This window comes from Juglans regia, chromosome 7 (genome assembly GCF_001411555.2).
Source record: "Juglans regia cultivar Chandler chromosome 7, Walnut 2.0, whole genome shotgun sequence".
Taxonomy (NCBI): domain Eukaryota; kingdom Viridiplantae; phylum Streptophyta; class Magnoliopsida; order Fagales; family Juglandaceae; genus Juglans; species Juglans regia.
Genome location: NC_049907.1, coordinates 6,400,402 through 6,420,557, shown reverse-complemented (window position 1 = coordinate 6,420,557; position 20,156 = coordinate 6,400,402). Strand labels below are relative to the sequence as shown.

At 34.4% G+C, this 20,156-nt stretch overlaps 1 protein-coding gene across 2 annotated transcripts; it reads right to left on the bottom strand.

Moving 5' to 3' along the window:
* Positions 1-4,716: 4,716 nt before the first annotated feature.
* Positions 4,717-12,840, bottom strand: LOC108985887 (probable methyltransferase PMT13). 2 transcript variants are annotated; one of them, XM_018958348.2, is made up of 8 exons: positions 12,242-12,840; positions 9,867-10,070; positions 9,573-9,783; positions 9,157-9,418; positions 8,618-8,992; positions 7,803-7,898; positions 5,060-5,299; positions 4,717-4,944 (listed from the first exon to the last, which is right to left on the bottom strand). In XM_018958348.2, exons 1-7 carry the CDS (start codon positions 12,665-12,667, stop codon positions 5,077-5,079), a joined length of 1,797 nt encoding a protein of 598 aa, XP_018813893.1. In that variant the 5' UTR covers positions 12,668-12,840; the 3' UTR covers positions 4,717-4,944; positions 5,060-5,076. The 2 variants fall into 2 exon arrangements, with proteins under 2 accessions (XP_018813893.1, XP_018813892.1); XM_018958347.2 differs by having other exon boundaries at positions 4,717-5,299.
* Positions 12,841-20,156: the final 7,316 nt, after the last annotated feature.

The following is a 20,156-nucleotide window of genomic DNA, read 5'->3' as shown; positions in this document are numbered from 1 at the left end:
ATAATTAGCATCTTCATTTACACATAATGTTCCCTTGTGTGCAAACAACATAACCCTTAAAGGGATTGAGCCAAAAAATGGAGTCAAGATAGAGCTACTTTCGGATTTGGAAATTAAACATAAAAAGGGGAGAGTCCCACCAAGGTCGACTAGCTAGGACATGGATATGAGAAGACATTATGAGGGCAAAAGGAGGTGGGTAAAGGTTACGTTACCATCCGTAGACCCATACCGGCCCTAACATGACCTTTCACAGTCAAAATTAGCCGTTCAGATCTTCAATGTTCTGTCCATCCAAACCGACTATTTCATGAGTCTTGACCACAGGTTGAGAGAGAGAGAGATGGGTCTTTGATTTCACACTAATTCAAACGGTTAGAGGAAGGACCCACAACACCATTTTGCTTTTGCGGTTGCATTAATGGCATTCCCGTTTTTCAGCCCACACCGGCATCCAGCAACCGCGTTCACATTTAACGCTCTGTGTTTGATCTATATGTTGCTGTGTTTAGCTATTGAGTATTGCCTCTCCATCTGCTGTCACTGATCTGCATGAGAAAAAGGCCATCAATGACTCCAAAAAACACCCTTTTCCCAAGTCTTTAAAGTTTGGAACTTTGTAACTCCATCCTTTTGTTTTGTTCAGGGTTTTCTTTTGGACATTATATGTACGTTGAACAAATCTCATTTTATATGGGACTCGTTCACACTTCATTTCTTGACTACTAGATCATGAAAACGAAAACTTAAAAAAAAAAGACAACACAAACAGCGTATTAATTTGTTTGTTTCTCAGTCTTCCTGTTTTCACACATATAGGCACCTGAATCAGAAATGAATCTGCAAAAACAGGTGGTAAAACGTTTCTGAATCTTTTCCAATTTCCATAAAAGTAAAACATGATAGACCTTAGGCCGGGGTTGTGGTCACGCCCATACATTGCGTCATTCTAAAGCAAACAATACAATTATCGAACAGCAGTAGTATCAGTGTGAGTTGCATTATCAGAGGCTCCAGCTCAACAACCTCTTAAGTTATCAGGTCCCCCAGCCCCTTCTCTTTCGTCAATGAATTCAATACATTGAATGGCTATTTGCCCACCCCACCCCCCTTTCTCTCTCTGATCTCTCAATGAAATTAATATATAATATATAGGAAGTTAAGTTATAGGCCAGGGCCCTTCGTGGGGGGGCTGTCTGTCTTACTTGCAATATTGCGTTGCATGGCTGTACACGCCACAACTCCTGCTTTTTGGTCCTGCCCTACCTCGACAAGCCTCTCCTCTTCTTCTGCACACGCATCAAACTCGGCTGTTGTGCCAACGCGTCCTTCTATTTACTTTTTTATATGATCATATGTATATGTAGTTATGTACACACACACACTCACACTTAAGAGAAAGTATATGAATCGACCAGCTTGGTGCAAAGACCTATTGAATCTTCTTGGTGGGTATGTTATAAAACTGCCTATCACTTCTTCTTCTTTTTTGGGTGAACGCAATCAAAGGAATTAAAGAGGGGAGGGGGGGTGAATTAAATGTTATCCAAAAGAAAAAGCAAACGAGACTAGTCAACTTTTGAATCAACAAGATCTAGGGCATATATATGAATTGCGTGGTGGTTGGTTTCTTCGATCATCACCAAGCTAGGGGGGTCACTAGGTCACTTAAAACAAGTTCATCATGTAGTGAAGAACGTCCCGGATTTGAAGCATTGCTATTATATTATGAACAATGCTACTCTTCATCCAAAATTTCTATGCCATTCTTAATCATACCAGTTAATGTGTTATGCGTAGTTTAAGTAGCTTCTTATTTTAGTTAACTGCTTAAATGAAAAGTCACTTAAAATATGTCTTAGTAGTTGGTGTGACTGAAAATGACAAAATCTATATAGCGACGATCTTTTCCTATAAGAAAAATGACTTTTTGCAACCAATTATTTTTAACAAAATGATTATTTCTAATCAAAATAAGTCTTTTTTTTATCGTAAATAGTCATTTTCATCGCAAAATAATGGTCACAAATACCTGTTTTTCTTATAAAATTTAATGGGTCTTATTTGGTCGAAGCTAGCAAACCACAACCTTTTATTATTGTCTATTTATAGTGAACCCATGATTTATACAAGTTATCTATACTTTTCGGAAACAAAACAAAAAAGAAACGATATTTTCTGTAAATTCACAAAAAGATTATTAATTAACTTTAGCAAGTGAAGATTTTAGAGTAGTTAAATACTATAAGATTCATTATATGTATTTATCTCTCTTACTTGAGACCCTCAAAAGATCGAATAAGAACCTAAAAGGATCTTAATCGACCCTTGTTCAATATCACAACATCCACCCTTTTATTTTTTGAGTAAGACAACATTGAGACTAGTTAAGATTACTAATTCACGCCTCACTTATATATATAACAACTTCTTTGGGCATTTTCCTATGATCTATCTTGCGTACAATTTATGTTCAATTGCATTTAAATTAGCTCGATCCCCATTTCATAAAACATGAGTGCTACAAGGATTACATGAATCTGGCCGATCAACACGTACAAGTGCTATTAGTTTAATTTACATGTTATATCATTATAGAGAGCATAACATCCTGTGCCGAAAGGATGCGAGACTGAATAAGATCATGCTATAGGACTATACTCATGTGGCGGTGGCAGCTCCAATCAGATCATGTATCAATAGTGTTAATCCATACATTTTTATTTTGTGGTGAAAATGAGTTTTAATACATGTCTTTGTCTTATGCAGTACTTTGAAATTAATTCTACCAAGACAAAAAAAATAAAATAAAAGAAGGGTGATGGAGATTTAAATTCCAAAGATGATCAAAGAAGAAACTTCTGGAAGAGATTAAAATTTGACAACCCAAATTCATGCTCCTTCGACATAAGGAAAGACCTGTGTCAGAAAGTATAATGATACACTTACATCTCATTTACTAGTTAGCAGTTTTTTTTTTCTTTTTGCACTTTGAATTTAGATTAAAAATTTTAGAACATGACATACTTGCATAATCTAAAAGAAAATAAATTTAATCAACTAATGTACGTAACCATGTAATTTAATTAAAAATAAATTTAATTTTATAAAAATTGTCATTATTTTGCTCTTTGAGTCCATTTTTATAAAATCAAATTTATTTTCTTTTAAATTATGTAAGAAGGACATGTTCTGAAATTTTAAATCTAGATTTAAATAGTAAAAACAAAAAAAAAAACAAAAAAATTGGATAGTTGGTCTTGGAGGATAATTTTGGACCGGACCAATTTTTTTGATCTATCAAAAGTCCGAACCAGACTGCTTTGGGTCAGTTTTGTCGGGATGTTTCGGTCCGGTTCCTTTACTTTTTAAGTTTTTGTCAAAACATTTATATAGAATAAAAAAAAAATAATTGAGTGATTTAATTTAAGTTGTCTAAGTATATACTTAACCAATTAACTATTTTAATTAAGTAAAATAAATTAACAATGTTTATAGTATGTGTATTACCAATAATTAAGTTAATACCCTATCTTAAATTTCTTAATCTTTAATATTTTATATAATTTAAGCATGAATAATTAGGTTAGAAGAAGATTACATAATTACTTATAATTATTGTTTTCAATTTATATAATTACTTTAAAAAATTATAAAATATCCTAAGTTTTTTAAAAAATTATATAATATATTCGGTTGGCCTAGGGTGAGAAAAGTAAAACCCCACCCAAAACCGAACTGAAAATTGAGTTTTACTTTCTTGGACCGAGACCGATTGCTTACTAAGTCCGGTCTGGACCGACCAAAATTCTTTCATCCCTAAACACGAGATTACGGAGTGGTTTAGATTTAGAGATGAGTTGAGATGATTTATGAATAGTAAAATAAAAGTTAAATTATTTATTATATTTTGTGTGGAAATTCAAAAAAATTGTTTTGAAATTTGAAAAAATTGAATTGTTTATTATATTTTGTGTGGAAATTTAAGAAAGTTATAATGATGAGATGAGATGAGCTGAAATGGATTGAGATGGATTACGAATATAAACAAGGCCTACAAATTTGATAATATCTCCCTCACAGAAATTGAATTCATGCAAATCTTAATGAAAATTTTGATGTTTGAACGGTATTATATAGGATATTAATCAGCCAATTTTACATTCCTAAAATTTCTTTTTGATTAAGGCTTCTAAGCGTGTTTGAGCACTTGAATTTTTATAATATCTTTAGATGTGATGGCTTACAAGAAGCCTTACTGAGTCAACCTTCCATTGACATGTCCATAGTAATCCTTTTTATGTTTTTAATGCTTGATTTATTATGTTTCCAATTGATTCATCTTTGTAGATATTGTTTTATTATTTACAATGATTTGATTTAAGTTTTTATTTAACGTGAACCCCATTGAATACATAGAATTCCATGTGAATTGATTGACTATAATATTTGTCTTGCCTGAAATAGATAAGAGTACTAGGACTACTCTTCATCCTCAATCTTATCAATTCCCCTCAAACTTCCTGACGTGGCTTCTTCCATCCACCACTTAAAAATAGTACCACTCACTTCAAACGTGTTACATGAAAAGTGTGATTGTAGATGATAAAATGTTACTGACTTATTAATTTAATTGTCTGTGAGTCAACCTCCGATTTCGAGTATTTGCTTCGCGGCAATCTTACACTTCGGAGCATTATTAAAGTTGCAGCAACAAGCACAAAATGTTTTTTTTAAGTATAGAGAGGAGAATGGCAGTAAGGATAATAATTCAGAATCCTTAAGTAACTAGATACTAAGTAGCCACATGAAATTACAATGACGGCCGACAACTAAGTGTCTAAGTGGATGTGTAATTCCCACCAGCTTGTGTATTCTTCTCACATAAACCTGCAAGTCTTCCCCCATCTTCAAATTTCCAACCCATTCTAACTTTACTATCTCCTAATATAAACATACCAGATAAAGAACATGAAGAAAGAAAACTGCATACATTCGATGCATTGAGATGACAACTTGGCTTTGAGAAAAAAGACAGAGAGAAGAAAGGAATACCTACAATGAACAAAACCCCGTTCAGTTTGATGCTGAAGAAAGCGTCCAGAAGTTTTTGGTTGCAACAAGTATTTTTTCTCTCCCATGTGATTCAGGTTCTTTCTCATGAATGGAAGCCGTCCATCTCACAGCACGAGCTAGGCGACCTACTTTGTCAATCACTTCAGGGGAATCTCTAATCACAACAGTTCCCTCTGGACGTAAAATTCGATCCATCTCTACCATCAAGTCCACAAGGTTACACCTGCAATGAAGTATCAAAGCAACGATCATAGTCACTTGTTCAATAACAGATTAAGCAATCTAATCAAAGGCCAAGTAAATGTTATCATCTCTTCAGGATTGACAAGAAACCATGTTGCGTGGGTATGGTGTGACTAGCAAATTCACAGAAAGATGAAACATGCAAATTTGTTGCGTACAGGAACATTTCATAGGACAGCCCAGTGGGAAGCTCATGGAAGACATTAACTCCTAGGTTTTCAGAAATTGAAAGAGTTTTTAACAAACTATGACAGATTAGCAATGATGATATACAATATGCCGGAGGCAATAGAAACGGCATCTTATATATTTATTGTCTATCTATATATCTATATATCTAAGCATAAACTTGATGGTCCAACGTGGAAGTCCACCCATAAATATAGGAGAAAAGTGGAATCAAGGGTTTCAGGGACTTAACTTGTAACCGAACCAGAACAAAGTGCTCGAAGTTTTTTAAAAATATTTTATTTTTTATTTTTATAAGAATTATACTAAAATGAGGGGTGTACAGGGAGAACAAGGCTTGACAACCAAGTCCAATGTTTGTGAACTTATATGTTCACATGAGTGGACATACTTAATTACATAGGCATCATTAGTGTATGGATTGTCTATGAAGTGTGTATATTTTACATATAGCTTTTTACTAACTATCCATATATGGTCCTACAAAGGGTCTAGAGAAAGTCTACTGGATGATCCCCCACAACAATTCTTTTGGTCCAAGATTGGGCTTGGCAAAACTTAGATAGTCAAGGTTTAGCGGTTGGCAGTTTATCATTATTTCTTTTGTTGGTGTCGAAATAAGATTGTTGATGCTCCTACTGCTATGCTGAGAACTTGGTTTCGCAGGTGCTTTGCAAATCATAATCTCTGCAGCTCTCTTATTTATTACTTGTGTATATCTAGCTAAGTTTGTATCCTATTTTCACTGCCATCGGTCTTTGCAGTTTGAGGACAAAGCAGATAACTCATATTTCAAGAGGCTTTTCCGAAACTTATTTGTTTGAGAAGGTGCATGTTCCAGATTGGAGTTGACAAATATATGCAGACTTAGTCTCGTTTGTTTTCGTAGATAAGATGAAGTGAGCTGAAATGAAAGTTGAAAATTGAATAAAATATTGTTAGAATATATTTTTTTAATATTATTTTGTTTTGAGATTTGAAAAAATTGAATTGTTTATCTTATTTTATATGGAAATTTGAAAAAGTTGTAATAATTAGATGAAATGAGTTGAGAAAAATTGTGAAAACAAACGTGTGGATGCTTGGGGAATGAGATGAGAAGAAAATTTTGTGATAGTAAGATGGTTTGTGAATAGTAGTAAGATAATTTAAGTATTTATTAGGTTTTGGGAAATGAGAGAAAAACTTGAATATAAAATATTATAAAATTAAAATATTGTTAGAATATAATTTTTATTTTGAGATTTGAAAAAGTTGAATTGTTTTTTATTTGTTAATTTGGAAAAATTGTAATGATTAGTTTGAAAATATTTGTATTTGAATGATGTTTGGGAGGGAAATGATATGAGATTGGATGTGATGAAATGAAAACTATTTCCAAACATTCCCTTAGGCTCGTTTGGATACTAAGAATATCTCATAATATCTATGAATAGTGAAATAGTTTGAGTTCAGATGTTTTATTGGGTTTTGGGAAAGGATAGAGAAAAAATTAAATAAAAATATTATAAAGTTAAAAAATTGTTTGAATATTATTTTTGTTTTGAAATTTGAAAAAGTTGTATAGGTTTTTCTGTTTTATTTGGAAGTTTGGGAAAGTTGTAATGCTTAACTTAAGTAATGATTAGATAAAAAATTTGAAAATTTGAAATTGAAAAGTGTTGTATTTGAATGATGTTTGGAAATGAAATATTTGAGAATATCTGAGAATACCTGATAACAATTGTGTTCTTAAAGGGGCCCTTATTTTTCACTTTGTTGTCTATAGTTCAGTTAAATTTTTCTGCAGTCATTGTAATTGAGTTTTGATTTTAGATGTTGAAATTATTCATAGATCTTGAAAAAAAATAAAAAGATTATAAATTAATAAATGGTAAGCCAATAGTGATGGGTCTGTTTGGGAACACAATTGTTCTTAGATATTCTCAGATTACTTCACTACTATTCACAAACTATTTCACTACTATTAACAGATACTCTTAGTATCCAAACGGGAGCTTAGAGAGTGTAAACCTGCATATAGTGCGGGTTATAGGTTAGTGTATATTACAATTTTGATAAAAACAAATCAATTTTGTAAAATGAAGCTGTGAATACTTGTGATTTTATTTCAACTAATTGGTGTCTTTAGGAGCCTTTTATTTACAGAGAATGAAAATAAAAAGAAGTTAGCTTAAGCAGCCAAGATATATTCAGAACAGTGATCATCTTTACAGATATAATTTACGATTTTTGAATATAATGAAGCAGATAAGAAGCTAGCAACAAAGGATGAGATTACAAAAGAGACATACCTGTTCTTGCCCGAACCCGGATATTTTATGAGAGATTCAATCCCAGAGACGTGAATGAGATCATAGGTCCTAGGATATGTTGAGAAAGGCTCACACCTGGTACCATTAATACATTAGCCCCTCCATAAATGTTCTCCATTAAGTCTATTATAATTCTAGAAAGACAATCAATGCATCCAAATCCTAGAGAAAAGTTAGGAGTTTAGTATGTGTTTGTGTGAAAACAAACATGTTATGTTAGGCTAATAGATAGAGCAAATTAATAACCAACTCTTAGTTTGATTCATGAACTATGTATCTCTTTTCTATGAAGGAAACCTTGTTTGTGGGATTTTTTCAGAAATAATTTAAAGGGAAATAAAGCTATCAAAAGCACACAACAGGAATATATGTTGTTTCCAATAAGGTCATCCAAATGGGCATCTTAAGTTGGCACATTAAAAGATGTGAATACTGGTGAAAATCTCTGGTTACCGAACCTGTACAGAACCATTTATGGCAAAAGGTATCTTTTTTTATAAGCAAAACAAATTTAATTAACACATTTAGGGCAAAAGGAGTCTTACTGGATATCAATTCTATAAACTCTCACAAAGCATTGTATCACTTGAAAACAATGGAGGCCAATTAATGCATACTAAACATTGATAACAAAATGTTCAATTGTTTATTGTTGTGCACTTCTAAAGAAGATAGGAATTATAAGAGTCACTCCACAAGTAATATGAACACTTCATGTGATGGAGCAACCTTATCCGAGATGGCCACTATATGCATTTCTGTTTAATATTCGAGAAAGACATTAAAATACTCACCAATCATGGTAGACTCCAATAAGGCCTCTATCATAAATTACTGCCAAAGTTGAAGGCTTGCGAGCAGGAACCACATTCATTACCCACACAGGATCAGACTTCAGAGCTGCTGCAAAGCCTCCAAAAAATGCATTCATGTCCATAATGTTTCGTACAGCTGAAGTTCCGAGCTTTAGGCTTAATGAATTTTTGTAGTAAGCAACTCTTCTCACCCACCGTCGAGTGTCAGCCTCAAACACATCAATGCCGTTTTTCATGACCGCGGCCCTTGAAGGAGTTTTTGTTAGCCTTTCTGGCCACTGTGCAATTGTCCCAACAGCAAGATCTCCTTTGACAGAAGAGATTCTACTCACACATTTCTTTAATTTGAAGTACCTGCAAACACATTTGAGCTTTACTTTTTCTGGATCCCCACTAAATACTGGCCCTCTCAATAATGGTATCAATAAACCTATAGTATTCTCCCTTGTCCCAGCTTAATATAAAAACAAAAACAAAAAAGGGCTTAGAAATGGAGGAATCATTCCAGGAACAGTTACCATGCATTATCTGGGTCCTCTGACTCATCACACAACTCTAGACCAAATTCATTTTGGTTGGAGAGACATGAATCTACCACTGGCTTTTTCCAGATAACGGTGTTCCCATCGACAGCAAGAAGCTCATAACACAATGCTCTAGCCACAGCCTGCAGATCTGCCCATTCCTTGTCTTGATTAGGCCATTGTACAGGGGGACCAGATATGACCAGATATCCTCCGGGTCGAAGCAACCGATCCACTTCGATGAAATATGTTGCATCTGCAAAGCCAGATTTCCTTACGATAAAAACAAGTAGCAGGAGGTAGCAGAAGTGGAATATAGGAGAGACCATATTTGACAAAGAACTCAATCTCTCTCTCTCTCTATAAATATATATATATTTTATAAGTAATAAGAAATACAAAGAACTCACTATAAGCAGTAAAAGGGATTAAACATCGAGAACAGTGCACCAAGTCAAATGAGAATGCAGGAAAAGGGAGTCTGCGTGTTCCAAGCATGGCAACAAAAGCTGGAATCCCTCTCTCCAGTGCAAATTGTATCTGGGATTTATGTGAATCTCTTGGTGCGAATGACATGGTTAAAATGTCCTCTCCTAGCATATATCCACCAAAACTGGCCACCTGCAAGAGCATTATGTTTTGTGATCTTGAAAATTATTAAGTTCTAGTAAGGCCTCAAAGACATACAGGAATGCAGCTCTTACCCCACAACCCATATCAAGAGCAGTCCTTAGAGTGCTGCCACTTATAGGGATGTATTGTCCAAGTTTTTCGATATACTGTATTGCACCATCTGGGAACATTGTGCCACCACCAGGGAAAATGAAGTATGGACCTTCCCTTTTCATCCATCCCTGATGACCTTTCCTGTCCGCAATTTTGTTGTGTGGCATGTTGCTGTGCCATATCTGCGCATTAACATAACAATACTTCAGAATAAATGGATAGATAACTAATCCATTTCTGAAAAGAGAAAATGACTTATTTCCTCGCACATCTGGGAATATTTGGAAACAATTTTCTTCCCACACACATTTTGGGTGGGAGTAATCATCACATTACAACACATCAAAATTTAGAAAGGAAAAAATTAAGCTAATTAAATTGTCATTAGCTAAAGGATAACTAACTTAAGGAAGCTAGATATACGAGATACAACTTGTTTGTCCCCCTCAAGTGTCAGCTCAAGCCCAAAACTACACAGCCACAGAAAAGATAACATAATTGAGCTGCACTGTGCTGAACTAAGTTTTCCAGTTCAAGGCATATGAAATGGTGGATATAGCCAAAAACTTGCTGTCACCATAGTTTCATTGCAGTGCCAAAAATATATTCTCATTCCAATGTATTTTATATGAGCTGCATGTTATCATCTCAGTAAGGGTGCTGTTTGAGCTGCATTCCAAAGAAAGTGGGCTTAACTTTTCACCTTAAAGATTTGTATGGCTAAGTTATCTGCAGTCTGTTCAAGTTATTAAGGTATGGAGCAAATTTAGGCGTGATATGTCTGGAGCCCTTGTGCATGGCATCCGTGTTTTTTCTGTCTCTCTTTTTTCTTCCAACATCATTTTCCTACTTTTATACTTGCACCATTCCTAACTTTTCCTTAAATTTCACTCATGCCATACCTTTCATTTCAAAAACTCTCCAAGTGTTACAGCCATCACACTCAAATTTGCTGCTTTGTATCTTCATGCTTATTCAACTAACAAGCATACACATCTTAAAACCACACAAAACATGTTTTTTTATGAAAACTTTAAGTTTGATCAAAGCGATTAGATTTTAAATATAATCGATTTAGTCAAATAAAAAGTATATTCTTATATTTTATTTTACGACATATCACCCCTCAAAAAAATTGGCTGGCGTCGTTCCTTGGGCATCACATATTAGTCTCTCTGCATCTGAAACAACATGGAATACATATTCTGATAGGTTTGTCGAACATCACAGCATGAAAATTCTTTTCATGCTGTGTTGAATTTTGACAAGAAGCAAATGAAGACAAGTTTGCTTCACTTTGAAGGCTGACTTATTTGTGACTTCTTGGGAATTTATACTTTGGCCACTTTGTAATCGAATCCAAATCCAAGAACGTAAGAACCAAGCATTAGCTTCACCAGGATTACTTCTAAATAATCAACAGGGTTGCATGCAGCTGCACTAAGTGCAATCATAAAGTTTTTTTGGGGGGGTGGGGGGGAGTCTCTAAGAAACATCAACCTGAAATATAAACCAACATAATCTGACAATAAACTTAGAAAATTTACAGTGTGCTACAATATTAACTGAGCTTCCTACACCTTAATAGTTAGTTAGAAATGCGTTCTTTCAGCTCTTGTCACCCACTGCAATTTAAACGTTGAAGGAGTTAGGTTTTTACAGCCCATTAAATTCACAGTTTATGGAGCCTATATATATTCTGAGCAGACTCCCAATTCTTGTGACGGCCAGTTAAAGTTCATCATCATCGAGAAAACCCAAACCCATGTAGTATATTCAATGTATTTACAGTGAAGTCACCTATCAAAAATAAAAAATGTATTTACAGTGAAGTCCTTCTTTGATACTTATCATGCTCTTCGCCCCAAGGTTTGGCCCTACCCCCACTGTCTTGCTAAAATTCTGTTACTTGCCCAATAAAACAGCACAGAATTACACTTCAAGAAAATTTTGTGCAATCTCGCATCATGCGTTCTAGTACTTTAGAACCTGAGTAACATCAAATTGAGGTCATAATACCAAAAACTAAAAGGGGAGAAAATTAGCTCCAGCTCATTAAGAAGCTAGCCTTGCAGATATGTTTCATCGAGCGGTGACAGGCTTTTGGAATGAATCTGCACAATCCAAAATTAAAGGAGTACTGGCTAAGCCTATTAAAAAAGGAAACCAATCTACGCGAATCTCGTGCAAACGACCTTGACTACCTAAATCTCCGCTCCTAGATCGTAATAATTGTTAATGCCTAAACAAACACTAACGCCTAAGGCATATCGCATTCTTACCTTATATAAACTAGGAGTTTCAGCTATTCTCAACACTCCCGACAACTAAACAGTGTGAATTACGACATTACCTTGTGCAAGCTGTCAGGCCACTGCACCGAAATCTTGTACCCATCGGGCGGTGGAATCAGACAAAGCGGCGTCTCATCGGGCAGCGGGCAATGGCGCTCTCTGTAGAAATTCATTTCCCGGCTCAACTGGCTGTTCCGCCTGGGATCCTCACATGGCATGTGGTCCACGGACTCAGCGGGGCAAGCCTCGATGGCGGCGGACTGGGTCCCAAGCTCAACCAGAGCCACGAGGCGGTGGCGCTGACGTGGATCGGCGGTGGAGACAAGGAGGGCCTGGCGACCGGAGGCAGCGAGGGAGTCTCCGAGTGGGCTGAAGACGAGGAGGAAGAAGAGGAAGACGAGGCCGAAGAACGCCGCGGAAACGATGTCCAAGAGCCGCCAATGACGCGGGATTCTCTTCGATGAAGGCAAATTCAGGTGACCCATAACTTTTTCTCTTGGATCAGATATCAAATGGGCATTTGTGGGTCTCGATTATTAATGTTTTCTAATCTTGGAGTGGGGTTTGGATGGAAGAGATTTGAGAGTTAAAAGAGGTGGAGGGGAGCTGCATTCCAGCATCCAGCCAGAGGTTTTGTCATGTGAATGGAAAGATTTTGAGATAATATAAAAATTGAGAAAATATAAAAAAAAATACAGAGAGAGTGGACTGCTGTTCTTTCTTGTATGATTGTATCTGATACTACGTAGTCGATTGATTCACATTCCATGTCCCACATGACGGACAGCTGTGATTGATTGTGAATTTATACATTCCCCGAAATCGTTTTCGTCTCTTTTTTAATTGGAAAGTTCTATTTAGACAAATAAAAGTGACATTTAAAATTGACATTTATTTATTTATTTTATAAAAATACTATTTTACCCTTCTATTTGTACTATTCTATTTGACCGCTTGGCAAATTTTTTTTTAATTTAATGATTAAAGAAGTAATTTTAAGTATATTATGTATTTTTTTATTTTTTAAAAATATTTAAATATATTAAAAAAATATAAAAAAACTATTGGACGGTACGTCCAGCGATAAGATGGGCGGTATAGTCGCCCCACTCTTATTTTATTTAGATTTTATTTGATTGTTAAACTCAACTTAATTCATCTTAAACTAATCATTAATGAGACTTATTATTTTTTTAATTTTTTATAAAAAAGTTAAATTCATCTCAACATATTTTATATATTTTATTTTAAAAAGTTAAACTCATCTCAACAGTTAAATTTATCTCAATTTAATTCACAATTCAACTCATCTTAACATTCAAATTAGCATAAATAAAATTGTAATATTATCTATTTTATTATGTGATTTATAAATTTAATATAATAAATAATTTCTAAATATATATTATGTAAATATCAATTTATAAAATTCAATTTTATCTTTTTTTTTTTAATTTTTGAGTTGGAAGTGGTGTCGTTGGAAGGTCAGTTGGTGGTGTCAGTGAGTAATCAAAGGTCCACGATGATTCAACATAGAAAGAGGAGCATCATTCCACTAAAATAATCTCTCTCCATTGCTTTATTTGCAAGTCTGTTTGTGTTTCTCGGATGCAGGTTAAGTTGAAACGCCCCCACCGACACTATAGAAAATGTATTTAATTTTTCCTCAAGTGCGCCTACAGCGGCAGCACAATGCCTTCCACTAGTCAACAAACATCAATGCAGCCAAGCAATGATCTTATTAACTTATGAAAAGAAAAAAGGAATTAAATTAAGCATATATTAGCATAAAGATCTTATCGATACTAAAAATATATGTAAAGAGTGGTGGAATAATACTATGAAAATATTTAAGAATAGTTGTATTTTCAAACAATCCTTACTAATTAGATCTTGTTTGGTTATACAAATTATTTTATCACATCTAATCATTATAATTTTTTCAAACTCTCACATAAAATATAATAAAAATAATATTTAACATTATTTTATACAACATTCAGCTCTCATCTCATCTGTATGATCCAATAGACTGGCTTAAAAAGTAAGATAAAATGAGAATTTTGTTAATAGTAATAAGATAATTTGTAAATAATAGTGAGATAGTTTGAGTTGAGTATTTTTGAGTTTTAGAAATGAGAGAGAAAATGTTGAATAAAAAATATTATAAAGTAAAAATATTGTAAGAATATAATTTTATAATATTATTTTTATTTGGTGATTTGAAAAAATTGAATTATTTTTTATTTTTAATTTAAAAGTTTGAAAAAATTGTAATGATTAGTTTAAAAATTTATTAACACCCAAAAACTCATTTTCTACCTATTCAAATATACATAATATAATCCTTAAAAAATTGGGCTAAATTTATGAATAATTCTATTCTTTATCTTAAATTTTGTCATATTCAATCATATTTGTTATAGGACACATTTTAAATAGAAGTTTTTTAAGCTGTTTAATAGAAGCAACCATTTGAAATATGCCACGTCAATATGTGTGAATGGGAATGATAAAATATAGGATGAATACTGACATTCCTCAATTTATAATTTTATATATAGTTGTGTTGATTTACAGTTGTTACAAAGTATAAACACAAAAAACAAAGATAACGTATACATATGACCATCGAAAGTTTTATCTTCAGAGCACGTCTTTATCTTTGCTGCTACTGAGTTTATCTTAATCTCTACTGGATTGTGGGGTATCTTTATCCTTTATCTGATCACGCTCCTGCAAGTTTAATGGAAGGATGGACACGTTGAGCTTGGAACAAAGATCACTAAACTCGGTCGAAACTAGAGGCTTGATTAGAACATCAGCAATTTGATTCATGCTGGATAGATACCAAACTTGGAGATATTTGTTTGACTTTGATCGTGGACAAAGTAGCAGTTAATCTCTATTTGTTTCGTCTGTACGTGAAAGACTGGATTAATTATCATGTATGTCGCTCTTTCTTATTATTATTATTATTTATTTTTTTTACTAGAATTTGAGGTTTTAAATGTGTGCTGTAAGACTGTTCATCTAGGCCGATTTTTTTTTTGCCAGCCCGATCCGGAACCTGGATAACCGAGTTCTGGTTACAGTTTTCGGACCGGGTCAAACCCGGGCCGAAACCCACATGGTGAAAACCGGATATAGCCGGCCCGAATCTGCGTATGAAACCAGGATTCCGTGTTAAAAAGCCGGTACCCAGGTTTGTATAAAAAAGAAAAAAATTGCCTTCAGACTCGACTTCATTTCGTCGCTCATCACTCCCGCAACCCCTCTCTCTCTCTCTCTCTCTCTCTCTCTCTCTCTCTCTCTCTCTCTCTCTCTCGCGAAACCCTAGCAGCCACCGTGTCTCTCTTTCATTCTTCACTCCCTACCAGTGACCACAATCTGTCTCGCCGTCGGCCTCAAAGATTTTCTCGATTTCCTCATCCGTTTCTTTTTCTTTTCTGAGATGTCGAAACCCTCTCTGTTTGTTTTCTTCATCCTCGTGTCGTTGTCTTCATCCTTGGGTATGCTTTCTTCTCTCTATTTGTTTTGTTCTCTCTTTGTTGATTTTGAGTTTGTTCTGATGAGAATGTTTGAGGAGTATTTTTTATGGGTTAGATCCTCGTGCCGTCGTCTTCATTCGTGGGTATGTTTTCTTCCCTTTGTTTGTTGATTTTGAGTTTGTTTTGATCATAATGTTTGAGGAGTATTTTTATGGGTTAAAATGTCTGGGTATTTGAAAGATTATGATGGGGTTTGTTCAGCTGACGAGAAGTGTAAATCTTCTCGTTGGTGCTGTGATTTGGATCTTCGATCAGTTTCCTCTTTTAGCGATTCTTAAATTTTAAGGGTTTTTTCTCAGAAGATTTCTTTTTTTACCCTTTCATTTGCTCCTGCAGATATATTACTTATGAGAAGATTGTCAATATGTAGTAAAAGTAATTGATGCATTCAGCTGTGACTATGCTTTTGATGCAGAGAACAGGGTGTGGTGCAGGATTTATATCAGTTGTTGGTAACACAACAATATATTTATATATATATAAATATATATTTATAGACAGATTGCTTGATGGATTGAGAAAATATTTAGAAATCTCTTCTTTGGAATGGTTGACAGTTATGCACTCTCGTGTCTGTAGCATGTGTAATAGCTTTAGATAGCTGAGCATAGCCCTTTGTTTCTTTTACTTGCATTGTTGTGTCTGTCTTTGTGAATAAGATAAGATAAGCTATAACTCTCTTTTGACACAACATGGAACTGACTTCTATTTATGCTTATTGCTTGTAAGAATTGTGATTAATGATAATGTCATAAATTATAATGCTTCCTATGGTCTTCTAAAGATAGCATCATCTGCCATGATTCTCTGCCTATGTTCCCAAAGGTAAAAGTATTCCATTCCATTCCTCCATGCCATATTGGTTTAGCAATGAGTTATGATATAAACAAATGCTTGATGTTTCCCTGTTTTGATGACAATGTTTGAAGAGTATTTTTATGGGTTAGAATGTAAGTTTTTAAGTTTAAAGAAACTTTCTAGCTTTTACAGAGATTGGCTCTTTTCCTTGGCTCCATTGTCGATTCTCTTCTATTAATTTATATAACTCCTGCTTTGCTTTATGTTTTATGCTTGATAGCAATTTTGGCGTTACAATTTTGGTGTGAGATTAAAAGGCTACATAGCTTTTCTAAGTATTCAAAACTTTTATTTTTTGCAGGATCTCTTTCAGTCAGTAGATCACTTGAAGTTTCTAAGTATTTTAATTGATGGAAGACCATGCTAATGATTTTGTAATTCATATCTTGTAATTTTGTATTTTGTATTTTGTAATGTATTGTATAAATAACAAATAATGTAATATATATGGAGTGGATTGCATGCATTTTAGTTTTTCATTTTTATGTACTTTTATTATTCTTGACAATGTTAGTATTATGCTTTTTAACTTGACTTAGAAAAAATTTTCATAAACTATAGGCTTTTATAAAAAAAATTATGATTTTTAACATTATTTTTAATAAATATAGGCTTTTAGGCTTTTACATGAAGGGAATTATGCTCTTCAACATGGATTTTTCTTGAAAAGTCTTTAATATAGGCATTTAAAAAAAAAAAGGCTTTTAAACTGAAATATGGACTTCTATAAATAAATAAATAAATAAATAAATAAAAACAGGTATAGTCCGGAACCCGTATTTGCGGGTTGTAAAAATCCGGATTAATCCAGGTTTCGGCCCGGGTCATAACCGGGTATATCCGGGCTGGAACCCGGTCCAGATTTGAAACCTAGGTTTCGGGCTGGGTATGCCCGGATACCCGATCCGGTAACCGGTTGAACACCCGTTGTGCCGCTCCTATGTACATGCCATGCCAAATAGTAACATGACTTGCAACTAGAATATGGAGCTCACAAAGTATAAAAATTTGAAAAAATTGTAATAATTATACGAGATTCATCTCATCTTGATAACCAAACTAGACTTAGATTTAACATTACATGTATTCATGAAAGAATGCAAATTTGGGATTTTTTTCTTTCTTATTTTTTATTATTTCTTTTTATCACTTTGTGAAAATGGTATTCCTAAAACATTTCGATGGACTCTCGTTTGTTTTCGTAGATGAGATGAGATGAGATGAGTTAAGATTAAAGTTAACAGTTGAATAAAATATTGGTAGAATATATTTTTTAATATTATTTTTGTTTTGAAATTTGAAAAAATTGAATTGTTTATTTTATTTTGTATGGGAATTTAAAAAAATTGTAATGATTAGATGAGATGAGATGAGTTATGAAAACAAACGAGGTTGTTGGTCAAACTTATAATCCAAGTTTCACCGTTCATTAAACCATGATGTTGGCCATGTGAAGGGAGTAAATCTCTTGGGTTGAGCAAACACCTAGGGCCAAGCTAAAAACAAGGCTTGGGTTAGAGCCCAGATGTAAGGTCTGGGCTAGGTTGAACAAATTAGGAAGTCTTGTGTCAGAACCTGGGGATGAGACCCGGGTCGGACCATGCCTACGTCAAGAACCAAGTCAGAGGATACATGAGAGGCTTAAGAAAGAAGAATGTTGCATTCAATGCGAGTCGAATATATATGGCGGTTCACACCAAGTATTAATGATATAGGAGGAACCCAGAGCAGAAGGCGTGCTGCATTCAATGCGACCCAAGATCCAAGCAACACACAGCGACCTTGAGCACTTCATAGCTTGGCGAACTGATGGCACAAAGGTAGCTCGGTGAGTAGACAGCGTGAACATATTATCTCCTACTATACATCACTCCATTACCGTAGAGACCAGGTCGGCAAGTATAAATAAACACAACCTGCAACAGATAGGTAGGTGATCTTACACTCTTATCTTCGTTATTATTCATCTTCATATTCTACACCAGAACTAACTTAAGCATTAGAAGAACAACGGACCCCGAGGTCCCTCTTGTTACTGTGTAGGTGACAACTCGAGCATTGCCAGTGCAAAATTGTCCAGGCCCGCGAAACACGACATCAACAGGCCACACAAATAAGGAGCGATTCAAGCCTTCCATATATAATAAGTAGATATCTTTGATATGTTTAATGGTGACATGGGAACAAAGGTTGACGGGAGAGAAACTGTGTATAGTAGTGGAAGACACGTTGACCATGTTAAGATAGAAAAACAAAACAACTCAAGTTTGAATTGAATTTCACGTATATTCATAGTGGGAGTGAACCAGACTATATATAGTTGTGCTGATTACATTTGTTACAAAGGAATGAATGATAAGCAAATGAACGAGATAATCATATGTATACATTTGAATACTTGAAAAGTCTTATTTCCACAAAACATCTTTATCTCACTCCTCCTTAATGGGTTGCTAACATCTATATTCTTAGGGTATGTTTGGATAGTGAGGTGATCTCAGATGATCTGTAAATAATAGTAAAAAAATAGTGATAATTTTTATTTTTATTTTTATTTTTTATAAATAGAACTTCATTCAAATAGCAACAATACATCAGATGGTATCAAACCATAGTGCATGACTAATAAAAGAAGGGATATGCTCCCACCAAACATTAATATTATCAACGTTCCATGCATATCTAGCTAGAGAGTGAGCTACCCCATTTCCTATCTGGTTGATATGTTGAACTCGAGCTTCCTAGAAATACCTCATTAAATTCTTGGCTTCATTGATCAAATTACTAGCACTTGCAAATGACTCTTCTATTGACTGAAGCTCATGAACCACATTAAGACAATCACATTCAATGACTAAATTCGAAATACCAAGTGGGAGGCATAGCTGAAGTCCTCTCAATACAGCAATGGATTCAATACTGGCTGCCTCATCCACTTCCTCTTCATTATTGCTTGCAACCATCACAATTCTTCCACTCATATCCCATAAGACTATCCCAACTCCAGCTTTCCTCAAGTCAGCAAAAATTGTACCATTTACATTTATTTTGAGATACCCATCTGGTGGAGCTTGCCATTTAGAAACTTTAAGCAAATCCTTTGTTGTTGTTGTTGTTTGCACATTATTGAAAGTTTTGCAAATTGATAAAGCATGTTTAGCAGCTTGGACATGTTGTATCAAGTTATTTCCCATCTGCAACTGATTCTGCTTATACCATAAACTCCAGCATAGAATAAAAAACATGGTTAACTTAGCTTCACTTCCTTGCATCATAACCATTCTCATAGTATCAATAAAAGTCAAAGAGGATTAAAAATTTTGTAACATTGAAAGAAATTTATGCCACAAACTATAGTTAGAAGAACAAGTGAGCATAACATGGCTAATATCTTTCTCATAGACATGGTAGAAACCACATTGAGTCCCCACAACAATCTTTTTCCTCCTGAGATTAGTGAGAGTAGGCAATATATCCTTGCAAGACTGCCATGCAAAATTCTTAATCTTCCTAGGAACTTGCATGTGCCATATCCTCCTCCAAAAAGTTCTATCTTGTATCTGCA